The sequence below is a fragment of the Alexandromys fortis genome, unplaced genomic scaffold, assembly GCF_014885135.2.
Source record: "Alexandromys fortis isolate MF-2015 unplaced genomic scaffold, M_Fortis_MF-2015_v1.1 scaffold_27, whole genome shotgun sequence".
In the NCBI taxonomy this organism is placed as follows: domain Eukaryota; kingdom Metazoa; phylum Chordata; class Mammalia; order Rodentia; family Cricetidae; genus Alexandromys; species Alexandromys fortis.
This window is the reverse complement of record NW_026067952.1, coordinates 11,600,621-11,612,607: the sequence shown is the minus strand read 5'-3', so window position 1 is coordinate 11,612,607 and position 11,987 is coordinate 11,600,621. Positions and strand designations below refer to the sequence as shown.

Genomic DNA, 11,987 nt, shown 5'->3' with positions numbered 1-11,987 from the left:
CTCTCTCTCTCTCTCTCTCTCTCTCTCAACTTGAGAACTTCCTACCTTAGTCTTCTGGATAGTGATATTACAGATGTGAGTCACTACACTGGGCTTTAATTTAGTCTTGATACTTTATAAAAGTCATATATTGCTGGGTCTGATGGCACACATCTTTAGTCCCAGTACTTGGGAGGCAGAGGCAGGCAGTGGGTTAGGCCAGCTTGGTCTCTATAATGAGTTCTGGGTGTGAGACCATTAGCTTGGTCTCTATAGTGGGTTCTGGGTGTGAGACCATGTCTCAACAATAGCAACAATTACAAGGTACATCTGTTATGCCATTTCTCTCTAATACAACCCTAGGATAAAAGAGAAGGGCTCAGCACTCCAGTTTGTCAACATAAAAAGACTCAGAGGTAGACAGCACTTTTCCAATCTCATAAAACATGCATACAAAGTGTCTTGAGAGGCCAAAGTGTCTGTCTAGTCAGTTCAAGATATGGTATCAGGGAACTGGAGAGATGGCTCAGCAGTTAAAAGCATTGGCTACTTTTCTAGAGGATCTGGATTCGATTTCTGGCATCCACATGGTGGCTCATAACAATCTATAATTCCAGTTCCAGGAGATCCAATGCTTTCTTTTGGCCTCTGGTGTAACAGACTTGCAGGTGGTACCCAAACATACATTCAGGAAAAACACTCATACACATAAAAATTTTAAATTAGCTAATTAAAATTTTTTAGAAAGATGGAGAAGATTCACTAACAGGAGTGTGCCAGAGATGAGCAGATGGAATTTTGCTACTGCTCCTATCTTGTTTATAAGAAAACAGAGCTGTGTTCCTAATTACTGATTCTTTCTGATGTATCTCAGGGAGGGCAATGAGCCAGGGGAGACCACCAAGATCACATATCGTGAACTTCTGGCCCAAGTGTGTCAGTTCAGCAATGTTCTCCGTAAACAGGGTGAGTATAGGGTGCAAGAGAGGAACTAGAGAACCTTAACCCTGAGCCCCCTGAGGAACTGGAGAGAAAGAGGACAAGAAATGTGGGAATCTGGTAACAGGACCAGAAAAGTTAGCTAGGAGAGGCCGTCTGAGTGGGAGGGGGCAAGGATAGCAAAACTGGTCCATAGTCCTGTCCTGTGTCTTTCTTTTCTGTAGGCATTCAGAAGGGTGACCGAGTGGCCATCTACATGCCCATGATCTTGGAACTCGTGGTGGCTATGCTGGCCTGTGCTCGCCTTGGAGCTTTGCACTCCATTGTGGTAGGAGCTGGGGCTGGTGACAGGAACCAAGGGTGAGGGACAGGGTTCTGGGAGAAGGAAATTGGAACTGGATGGTGAGGGATCATAAGTATAGGTCCAAACCAGATATTCGGTATCTTCTGGAACCCCATTTTGGAGATGCTGAATTTCACAACCACCCCTTCCTCTATTGCTCAACCCCTAGCCCTCGCCTTCCCCTCAGGTCTTTTTCCCTCCCTAGTTTGCAGGCTTCTCTGCAGAGTCTCTCTGTGAAAGGATCCTGGATTCCAGATGCAGCCTTCTCATCACCACAGGTAACTAATTCCTCCCCCTTCTCCAGGTCCCCCGATACCTCAAGTTGGTCTCCATTCTGTCTGTTTGTTGATTCGGGGCTACTTGGGATGGAGGGTAGGGACTGCTTGCCTGCCTTCTCCTTATCCTACCTCGGCCGACTCTTTGTCAGCCCAAATCATCTGGAAGAACCAGAATCAAGAGGCCTATTCAGGAAGGGCCCTGTGGACATTAGGCCCACTGGGGAGCATGGTGTGTACTAAGGCCTGGAATGTTTATTGCTCCCCAAAGATGCCTTCTACAGGGGGGAAAAGCTTGTGAACCTGAAGGAGCTGGCTGATGAGTCCTTGGAGAAAAGCCGAGAGAAGTAAGTGTGCTGACCTAATGGCTACTAACTTGGGTCGACAGGCCCTTTCTCCATTGCCAGCTTCCCTTTGCTGTATACTCCTAGAGGGGCATGGGTACATCTTGCCAGCTTCTTCTGGACAACCAGACCAATACTTCAGCCTTTTCTTTTCTCTAGGGGTTTCCCAGTGAGATGTTGCATTGTGGTCAAACATCTGGGGCGGGCAGAACTGGGCATGAATGACTCCCCCAGCCAGTCTCCCCCAGTTAAGAGGCCGTGTCCAGATGTCCAGGTGAGTCTGACATCATTGTACTCTCCTTTGGGCTCTAATTCCCTCTCTCTTCCTACCCAAGGATTTCCTATTTTTTTCCCTTGGCTTCTTCATCATAAAACTGAGATCTGGGAACAATTCCAGGAGAGCTTCCTCTAATAGAGCTGGCTGACAGCAAGGGTATGACCTTGAATATGGGTAGAGAAGGAGCCTAGCAGGAGAAACTGTGAAGGGTGAGAGGCAGAGGGGACCTTAGGGCATAGGCTTGGGCTTGGGTTGGAAATGTGCTGACTTGGGTGACTATATATACCCATTTTGATTGGACTGAGACTTGAATGAGCTACATTTGTGGCTTTGGATCCATTATTTCTGCTGAAGGCTGTAGGAAAGTTCCATTGACAACCTACAGTTTGGAGGGGCATAAGTATGTAAATTCTGTGGTCCAAAAGGAAAAGGGATTACTTGGATTCTTTGATTTAAAGTATCCTGAGCAGTGTTGGGACCAGAGAGGCTAGTGTGGGACTAGGGAGATTGGGGCACCCAATCAATATTAGAAATTCTGTACATAATAGGGGTTAGGAAAATGAGGCTGAGGGGCTAGTGAGAGGGCAGGCTGGGAGAAAGAAGGCATCTAGGGGTATAGGGAACACTGACCCTTCCCTCTCTCACCTCTGTCTTTGGACCCTGCTCATCAGCCTTTCCATTCCATGGGCTCTTAACAGGGTAAGCTGAAAGAGAAATCCAAGTGCATCCGACCCCAGGTATCCACTTCTTCACTGCTCTTGATCACTGCTTCCCTGTGTGCTTGTCTGTCTGTTCATCTGCTTTCTGTCTGTTTGCTCCAGTGAGGTTGCTGGCAGAGCTAAGTCTGTTCCCTTTGTTCCTGGGCTCCTTGACATCCGTGTTATTTGGAAGGATTAGAAAAGCAAATGTCTGTTTCTGCCTCTGTTGACTCACATATAACAAGGATATCAAAGTTAGCAACAGACATCCCAGCTCACTCCTGCTGCATAGATCCTTTGTGGGAGGGGGACTAGGTAACCTGTCAGAAAGCAAATGCTGTGCATTTAGCTGGGGGAGGGTAGAGCCAGGAAAGATAGGAAGCATATGGAGGAGGTACAAACTCTGATCTTGAGATTTTTGCCATCAAGTTAGGAAGTTAGACCTATATTGTAAAAGGAAAAAGAAGTTTTCTATGGGACAGCAGAGAAGAAATTCCTAAATACATTTATATACAACTTGGAATTTATAACCCGTACATAACTCTGACATAATTAAGTACTGAATCCAACAAAAGTCACGCTGTAGGTGGTACTCAAAGGAAGTTAGCATGGAGCAATGGCTTATGGTCCAGAGAGACCAATATTTGGTTGTATGACTTCAAATAAGTCATGTCTCCTTTCTGTACTTCATTTTTAAAAAAATGAGTAATAAATACACAATATATGATTAAACAAAAATGGTTTCAAGGCCACTGTTCCTGTGAGCTTCACCATCTTCACAGGGCACTTTGAACCCTCCGTGGCTGACTTCTGTGCTGGTGAGACATAAGCCCTTGCTGACTCTCATGAGTATTTGAACACGGACCAGATTTCTAGGAAACTGTTTTCCTTATACAATATAGTCAGCACTGGGTTTGGGAATGCAGGCCTTTTATCCCTACACTGGGGAGGCAGAGTCAAGGATCCCTGTGAGTTCAAGACCAGCCTGATCTATATAGTGATTTCCAGGCCAGCCAGGGCTGCATAGTGAGACCCTGCTCCAAGTAAAAAGGAAGGAAGGGCTGGGCGGTGGTGGCGCACGCCTTTAATCCCAGCACTAGGGAGGCAGAGGCAAGCGGATCTCTGTGAGTTCGAGACCAGCCTGGTCTACAAGAGCTAGTTCTAGGACAGGCTCCAAAACCACAGAGAAACCCTGTCTCGAAACACCAAAAAAAAAAAAAAAAAAAAAAAAAGAAGGAAGGAAACAAAAACTAAATGAAACTTCTTTTGAAAAAGGTAACAAATTTGGTGGTTTGGAATGTAGGTTCCAAAGCCAGACTGCCTGGGTTCAAATCCTACCTACCCTACCTGCTCCAATGTAAGAGCTTTCTTGCTTCACTACCTGCTCCAATGTAAGAGCTTTCTTGCTTCAGTTTCTCTCCATGTAATGTAAAGACAGTAACTGTACTTAAAGGATTTTATCTATATATATGGTATTCGGCATGTAGTAACTACTCAAAATATATTAAGTGTTGTCACTGCCCTTAAAAACATCAGATAGACTGGTAATTTCCAGAAAGAAGACTGGAAAAAACAAACAAACACATAAATATATAAATTTTCTTGTAATTCAGTCTCAAGCAGCAAACTACTGGGTTTTGTTTTTTAGAGATGAAAGTAAAATCAATTACAAAAGCAAAAAAAAATAAAGTAAAACAAAACCAAAAACAAGCAAGCAAGCAATCAAACAAAGCGAAATTAGTCTCACAATGTTCAGGTGTGTTTGTGTAAGAACCGCAGCAAAAGCTGCAGAAACCGTGGCAGGCTCCAGGCTCCTGCCCTGTGCGTCTCCAGTGCAAGGCCTGCTCTAGTTTGCGGGTGTTCTCAGCCACACCACCTCCGTACTCCATATTCCCTGACGACCTGGTAGCCTCCGAGACTGTTCTGAGGGCCAGCTCCTCAGTTTTTATTTTAGAAAACACAGCCCTTTCCTCTTTCAAGGCCATGGGCCTCATAGGTACACATGAAATCCACAAGCAATGTTTGCTTCCCTAACAGCTCCTCTCCTTCCTGGTCTCACTGTGGGCTCTGCAGCTGGAGCGCCACACCTACCCCACTCCTCCCTACACACAAACACCTGTAAAGGGTTTTAAGATTGTAAAAGGTCTCTCATTGCCAAACCACAGTGTAACTGTGTCTTATCGTGTCAATTCAACGTGTATACACTATCTATAAGGAATATTGACACAGCTCCACTCAAAAGCAGAATGCCCGCAGCTCAAGTAATAATTTGACAGGAAGAAAGTAGTCATGTGATAATGTATACTCATACTGTATGTAAACTCATACGGATCTTGCACTAAAAGATTAAGGTACTTTATTTATGTTTTCTTGCTGGGACAGCTTGTCTGTTTTCCTCCCCGCAGCCCTTAAGACAGGGTTTCACTTTATATCCACAACTGACCTGGAACTCCCTATGCAGACTAGGCTGGCCTCGAATTCAAATGCCTCTGCTTCCTGAGTGCTAAGATTAAAGGCATATGCCACCCTATCCAGCCTCTAATTTTTAATGACACCCTCACTTAGATCATTTTTATAACACTCATATTCTCTTGAGTAAAGGGCAGGTAATACAGAAAAACAGGAGTGGTTAAAGAGTCATTTTTCCAGTTTATCAAGGTATATATATTTACATAACAAATTAGCATATGTCTATGTATTAGAGGAAGGAATTCATTTAACATTGCTATATCTACCAGTTAACCAGGGCCTTTGCACATTCAAGAATAATCTAATGGATGTAGATGTAATGACATATACTTGTCATATGGAAGCTGAAACTGGAGAATTGTAGCTGGAGGCAAACCTAAAATCTTGTCTCAAAAAAAAAATTACTGACTATGAAAGGGCTTTAAGATAGCCAAAGCAAACCCCAACATTCCTCACTGTCTTAACCTTTCCCCGGTGGTCATTGAACTTCTCCCTAAACTTTCTGACATTAGTCAGTCATTCTCAACCTGCAGCAAAGGCCTGGTGCTATTAGACAACATCTTTCTCTATTGACATTTATAAGACCCTGTCAGACCTTTATGGCAAAAGGAACTTGCCTTGTTTAAAACCCCTTAAGGGGTTAGAGAAATGGCTTAGCATTAGGAACACTTGCTGCTCTTGAGGGGAATGGAGCCTCCCATCACTCACATCAAGAGGCTCACAACCACCTGCAGCTCCAGTTCCAGGGCAGGATGGCAGATCCTGAGGTCATGCAGCACAGTGGGGCACCCCTTCCCTGAGAGGAATTCTCCTTGGTGCTTCTTTGCCAACTTGAAACAAGACTTCCTGCTGAATGGAACCTGACTCCTGAAGTAGGGGCTACTGTGGGTTCTACATCTGTAAAGATACCAGAGAGCACCTCCACAATGGGATGGGAATCCAAACACGTAGGAAAAAACCCAGAACCCAAATCTGTTGGGTTCTCTTGCTATTAACTAACAGAGTTAAGTGCTCACCTGTAGGTAGTGACTAATTTGTTTTCCTGAGTTGTGTGGTTGTCTACATCTCGGCTGATGTGTGCCACCAGTCCCACAGTACATATGTGTGTATGCATAGTTATTTATGCAACAAACATGTCTTCTGAGTGTCAGATACATTACTAGGTGCTAAGGCTATGGGGAAATGCAGGGATGCCACTGCCCTCCTAGAGGTCCCTGTCTAGTTGGGGAGATAATCAAGAAAGCAGAGTGACTGGAAATGTGTGCTATGTGGGAAAGAAATCAGGTGCTGTGGTGGTAGCAGCAGGTGGGATGGAGTCTGTCAGACACTGGTCAGGGAAGGCTTTCTAAGAAGGTGCTACTTCAGCTGAGTACCACAAGACTGGAGGAGCCAGGGAAATGGCAAAGGAAAGCCGGGGAAGAGGCGATCTGGAGTAGAGGGCGAGCAAGAAGGCAGAGTGAGTCTGTTCTCTCTGCTCCACTGTGCCCTGGAAGGGCACCCTTCTATTCCTGTGCACCTATATGCAGGGCCCTTACTCCCCCAGATGCCAGACAGGGGTGTCTGCTGCCTCTATCTTGAACTTTTACAGTTCTTCCCTGCCCATTCCTGTTTTCCTCCTCAGATCTCCTGGAATGAAGGGGTTGACTTGTGGTGGCATGAGCTCATGCAAGAGGCAGGGGAAGAGTGTGAGCCGGAGTGGTGTGATGCGGAGGACCCGCTCTTCATCTTGTATACCAGCGGTTCCACGGGCAAGCCTAAGGCAAGTGGTGTGTGGGTGTGAGTGGTGTGCATGTGTGAACGTGTGTGTAGAGTGTGTGTGTGGTGTGCGTGTGTGAGAGTGTGTGTGTGCAAGTGGTGTGTGTATGTGTGTGTGAGTGGTGTGCATGTATGCGTGCAAGTGGTGTGTGTGAGTGTGACTGGTGTGTGTGTGCATGTGTGCACAGTGTGTGAGTGTGTGCACAAGTGTGCAAGTGTGTGTATATACAGGTGAGGAGTAAGTTTCTGAGGAAGCTTGGAATGACAACAGAAGCCATTAGATGGGGTGCTAGGAATGTGAGTAGTGACTCAGATTTCAGAGAATGTAAGTAGTCAATATATTTATGTGACGTCAGGGTGTAACAAAGGAGATGGAAGAGAAACAAATGCTATAAAATATGAAAGAGCATCAGCAGGGTTAGAATCTCTAAGAAGGATCTCTTTCCAGCTCTGTGTGGGCTCCACTTGTTGGTCAGCAGAGGTGGACACAAAACCCCAGCCTGAGGCTCCATTCTCCCCACAGGGTGTGGTGCACACAACTGGAGGCTACATGCTCTATGTGGCTACAACTTTCAAGTATGTGTTTGATTTCCACCCGGAGGATGTGTTCTGGTGTACAGCAGACATTGGCTGGATCACTGGCCATTCCTATGTCACCTATGGGCCATTGGCCAATGGTGCCACCAGTGTTTTGGTGAGATGGGAGCTGGGACATGGACAAAATTCTTCCGGGTGACTACCTCCCAAGTTCCTTAGTCTAAAGAAGGGAGACTTACACAGGGATGTACCTCCTGGAGAAAGAGGAATCCCGGGGGGTTGTATATCGTACTAGAGAGTTCCTTGGCTTGTGTGCTCAGAGGGTAAAGACATAATTGGTCAGAAGGGCGAACAATGAACCTGAGGGAACGGTAGGGGAATGGAAGGACTATTGTGAAGGGCCAAAGTAACCAGATTTCACTGGGGTCAGTTTGAGGGGATCCCCACATATCCAGATGAGAGCCGTTTGTGGAGCATTGTGGACAAATTCAAGGTGACCAAGTTCTACACAGCACCAACAGCAATCCGAATGCTCATGAAGTTTGGAGATGAACCTGTCACCAAGTGAGTCCCCTCCCAACCTGCCACCCCATAGGTGTCCTTCCGAGCCGAGCACTGTCCTGTCACCAAGTGAGCCCCCTCCCAATCTGCTGCCCATAGGTGTCCTTCAGAGCCGAGCACTGACCTTTGTGCAGTCTCCTTCTGTTGTCTCAACTTCCTGACCTGGAACAGGGGAGTGGGCAAAGATTCTGAATGCATGTGTACTTTGGCTTCTGGTGGTACTCAGAACTGTCCTCTCTTCCACTCTCCTGCCCAAGGCATAGCCGGGCATCCTTGCAGGTGCTGGGCACAGTAGGTGAACCCATCAACCCTGAAGCCTGGCTATGGTACCACCGGGTAGTAGGTTCCCAGCGTTGCCCCATTGTGGACACCTTCTGGCAAACAGAAACAGTGAGTAAGGGATTCAGGAGGCTACAGCTTAGGGACAATATGGGAAAACCATTTCAAACCCCTGATCTCTGACTTCCACAGGGTGGCCATATGCTGACCCCTCTCCCTGGTGCCACACCCATGAAGCCTGGTTCTGCTGTGAGTAGAGTGCCCTGCTTGTCCTCTGCTTGGCAGAGGGTGGGGTTGGGGCTCTGGGCCTATTAGAGAGTGGGTGTTGGGCTGAGAGCTGTGAGGAACTTGGAGCTCTGGGGCGCCTTGGAAGTTGAGTCAGAGTCGCCTTATTCCTCTTCTTGGACTGTGCCTCTCGTCTGCTTTTAGTCTTTCCCGTTCTTTGGTGTAGCACCTGCAATCCTGAATGAGTCTGGGGAAGAGCTGGAAGGTGAAGCTGAAGGCTATCTGGTGAGAATCTGGGATCTTTGGGGAAGGAAAAGGGTCTGCTAATATACTTTGTTTTAGAGTGTATAATCTTACTGTCCCTGGTAGCTGCTAAGGACAAATACAGTTTAGAGTTTGTCCTCCACTGAAAGACACCAGTGGAAACCCTTCCTCTTGGTTACGTAGGCTCTAAAGGCCTTCTTGGAGTGTGTTCCCAGGCTCATGAGGATGCGTTTGTAGAGTCAGGAAGGCTTAGTCCCAGTTTTTCCTGAGACTCCCATTTCTAGAGACAGGAGTCTTGGGGCACAAGGAACAGACATGCGGGTTCTGGAGTCAGACTGCCTGCCTGATTCTGAATCTGCCTCTTCTGTGACCTCAGACAGGTTGTTACCTAATGCCTTTGAATGTCATTTTCTCATTTGCAAAATTGGGTTAGAATATGTATAAATAATGGTACTTTATCTCCTATGTCTTATTGAATTAGACAACCCACAGGAAAGGGCTGGCCTGGAGCTGAGCAGTCAGTGCTCACAGATGTCGGTGGTGTGGTTTCTGTGCAGTACCTGTCAGATCCCACCCATGTCACTTTTCCAAGTTCAGGTGGGAAACAGAGGCAGGACTTGAATCTAAGCTTCCTTACTCAATCTAGAACTCTGCTGACACAGAATACTATTGATTAGAAATGACTTATTCACTCATACAGGCTCCATTTTATATGACATTTTTGCCTTTAATAGGACCTGCTTTCCTGAGGAATCACCCAAAAGAAACCCCAATTCTCTAGATGTTTATTATTCACAGAACACACTGCTAGGCAATTTTCACATACTATTAATTTAACCCTTATAGTAACTTTTAAAATTTATTTAATTTACAGATGAGAAGTTCAGAGAAGCAAGGTTACTTACCTGAGGCCATATAGAATTGGGATTCCAAGCCAAGCTCATCCATCCCCAAACCCTATACTTTGAACTATTCTCAGGGATGGCAGTTAGAGTGTTTTCCTTCAGGTTTAGCAATGCGATGGTTGTCTTCCCGTGAGACAGCCTGGAGGATCTGACCATTGTACCGTCTGCACTCCTCAGGTGTTCAAGCAGCCCTGGCCAGGGATCATGCGCACAGTTTACGGGAACCACACACGTTTTGAGACCACCTACTTTAAGAAGTTCCCTGGCTACTACGTGACAGGAGACGGTGAGCCTTGGCTGTCCTGCCCAACCCCTCTCTCCAAAACATATACCTTCACTTTCCATTTCGGGAAGAGTTGGCCAGGGGTGAAGAGTACAGAAAGGAATGTGCCCCGATGTCCACACCTGGTGTCCAGGAGAGCTATAGCATGGCTGGAAGAGTAGGGACGAGGGCTCACAGCACCTGTTGAGTGGTTCAGAGCACTGGCTGCTCCTGCAGAGGACCTGAGTTTGCTTCCTAGCACCTACGCCAGGAGCTCACAACCATCTCTAGCTCTGCCTCCAGGGGATACAATGCCCTCTTCTGTCCTTGGAGGACACACACACACAAGTGGACATACTCAAACATAGATACACACACATATATAAATAATAAAGAATATTTTTTTTAAAAGAGCAGGAATGAGTGTTGCAGGGAGAATCTCAGCATTGTACCATCTGAGAATAGACTCTAGGGAAAACAGGCTCTTATTTTTTACTCTAGTGTTGACAGAGATGGGGCATGTAGAAATGGGTATTACTACGTCATGTTTGGCCTCATGTCTGGAGCCTGCTTGTCCATTGTCTGTCTACAAGATCTCCTGAGTAAATTGGGAGCATAGGGACCTTGGGGGAGGGTTGGAGGGGGGAGGAGAGAGGCAGGGAGGGGAGCAGAGAAAAATGTAGAGCTCAATAAATATCAATTAAAAAAAAGGTGGCTATAACCTTGAACTTCACAAGGAATGAACTGCAGCCTGTGATGCGGAGTGAAGTAAGTCTAGGGAAGATGGGTATTAGATAATAGAGTCATGTAGACGGGGTAAGCAGCCTAGATTTTACTCAAAGCACAGTGGTAGGGCTGGGACATGGCTCAGTTGACAGAGTGCTTACCTAAACATGTACAGAATTCTGGTTTCTGTTCCCAGCACATTAAACTGGGCACAATGAAATTTCATCACTCAGGAGGCAGAAGCAGAATTAGGAATTCAGGGCCAACTTTGATACACAGTGAATCTGAAGCCTGCCTGGGGTGCATAAGACCCTGTCTTAAAAGGGGAGGGGAGGTGGAGCTATAACTCGGTAGTAGCATGTTTGCCTAGCATACCTGAGGTCTTAGGTTTAGTCACACGTACACACACAATGGGGGAACGGCTAATTAGTATCTGGAAAGTAATTTTTAATGTTCTAAAAATATACATGAGATTGGGTATATTACTTATTGCCATGGAACAAATTATACCTAAAGTTGGCAGCTTCAAATAACACATTTCTCATAGCTTCCTGAGGGTCAGGATCTGGGAGTGTCTTGGTTGGGTGGTTCTCAGGGTGTCTCGTGGGTTATAATCAAGCTGTTAGTGGAGGCTGCAGTCACCGGGAAGTCTGGCTGAGCTTGGAGGGCCTATTTACATGCTGGCTCACATGGATTGAGGCAGGGATCCTCAGGAATCCACTTGATGCGGGTTCTGGGAATATGGGTGCGTGGGTTCTAGGGCCTCTGAAAGAACAGTAAGTTTAGGCAGAATCTCTCCATAGGATTACTCACAGGACATCTGGCTAAGCCACAAATGACCCGAGAGAATATGACCAAGATGGAAGTTAAAATGTCTTCAATAAGCGAATCTCAGAAGTGACATCTATCATTTCTGTCCAATTCTGCTGATCACATAGACTCATGAATGCTGTGTAAGGAGAAAGAGAGCTGTAGGGCTATAATACCAGGAGATGGAAATCAGTGGGGCCATCCTGTAGGCTGTTGTTGCCAAGGTGAACAAAAGTGGAAGTAGGAAAACTTGTTAAAAGATTACCATAAGCTACTGTAGTAAGTTTGGCATTTTTTATAATATTAGTCGTGTATCCTGCTGTAGGGTATTTACTGTGT

At 46.1% G+C, this 11,987-nt stretch overlaps 1 protein-coding gene across 1 annotated transcript in view; it reads left to right on the top strand.

Moving 5' to 3' along the window:
- Acss2 (acyl-CoA synthetase short chain family member 2) overlaps positions 1–11,987 on the top strand; it is a 35,675-nt gene that overhangs the window by 21,815 nt on the left and 1,873 nt on the right. Inside the window, exons 3-14 of the mRNA XM_050150679.1 lie at positions 854–945; positions 1,143–1,246; positions 1,467–1,539; positions 1,808–1,883; positions 2,040–2,154; positions 6,946–7,083; positions 7,603–7,773; positions 8,047–8,180; positions 8,435–8,567; positions 8,649–8,705; positions 8,886–8,966; positions 10,028–10,136. Coding sequence (XP_050006636.1) covers positions 854–945; positions 1,143–1,246; positions 1,467–1,539; positions 1,808–1,883; positions 2,040–2,154; positions 6,946–7,083; positions 7,603–7,773; positions 8,047–8,180; positions 8,435–8,567; positions 8,649–8,705; positions 8,886–8,966; positions 10,028–10,136 — 1,283 coding nt within the window. The remainder of the gene's footprint in view (positions 1–853; positions 946–1,142; positions 1,247–1,466; positions 1,540–1,807; positions 1,884–2,039; positions 2,155–6,945; positions 7,084–7,602; positions 7,774–8,046; positions 8,181–8,434; positions 8,568–8,648; positions 8,706–8,885; positions 8,967–10,027; positions 10,137–11,987) is intronic.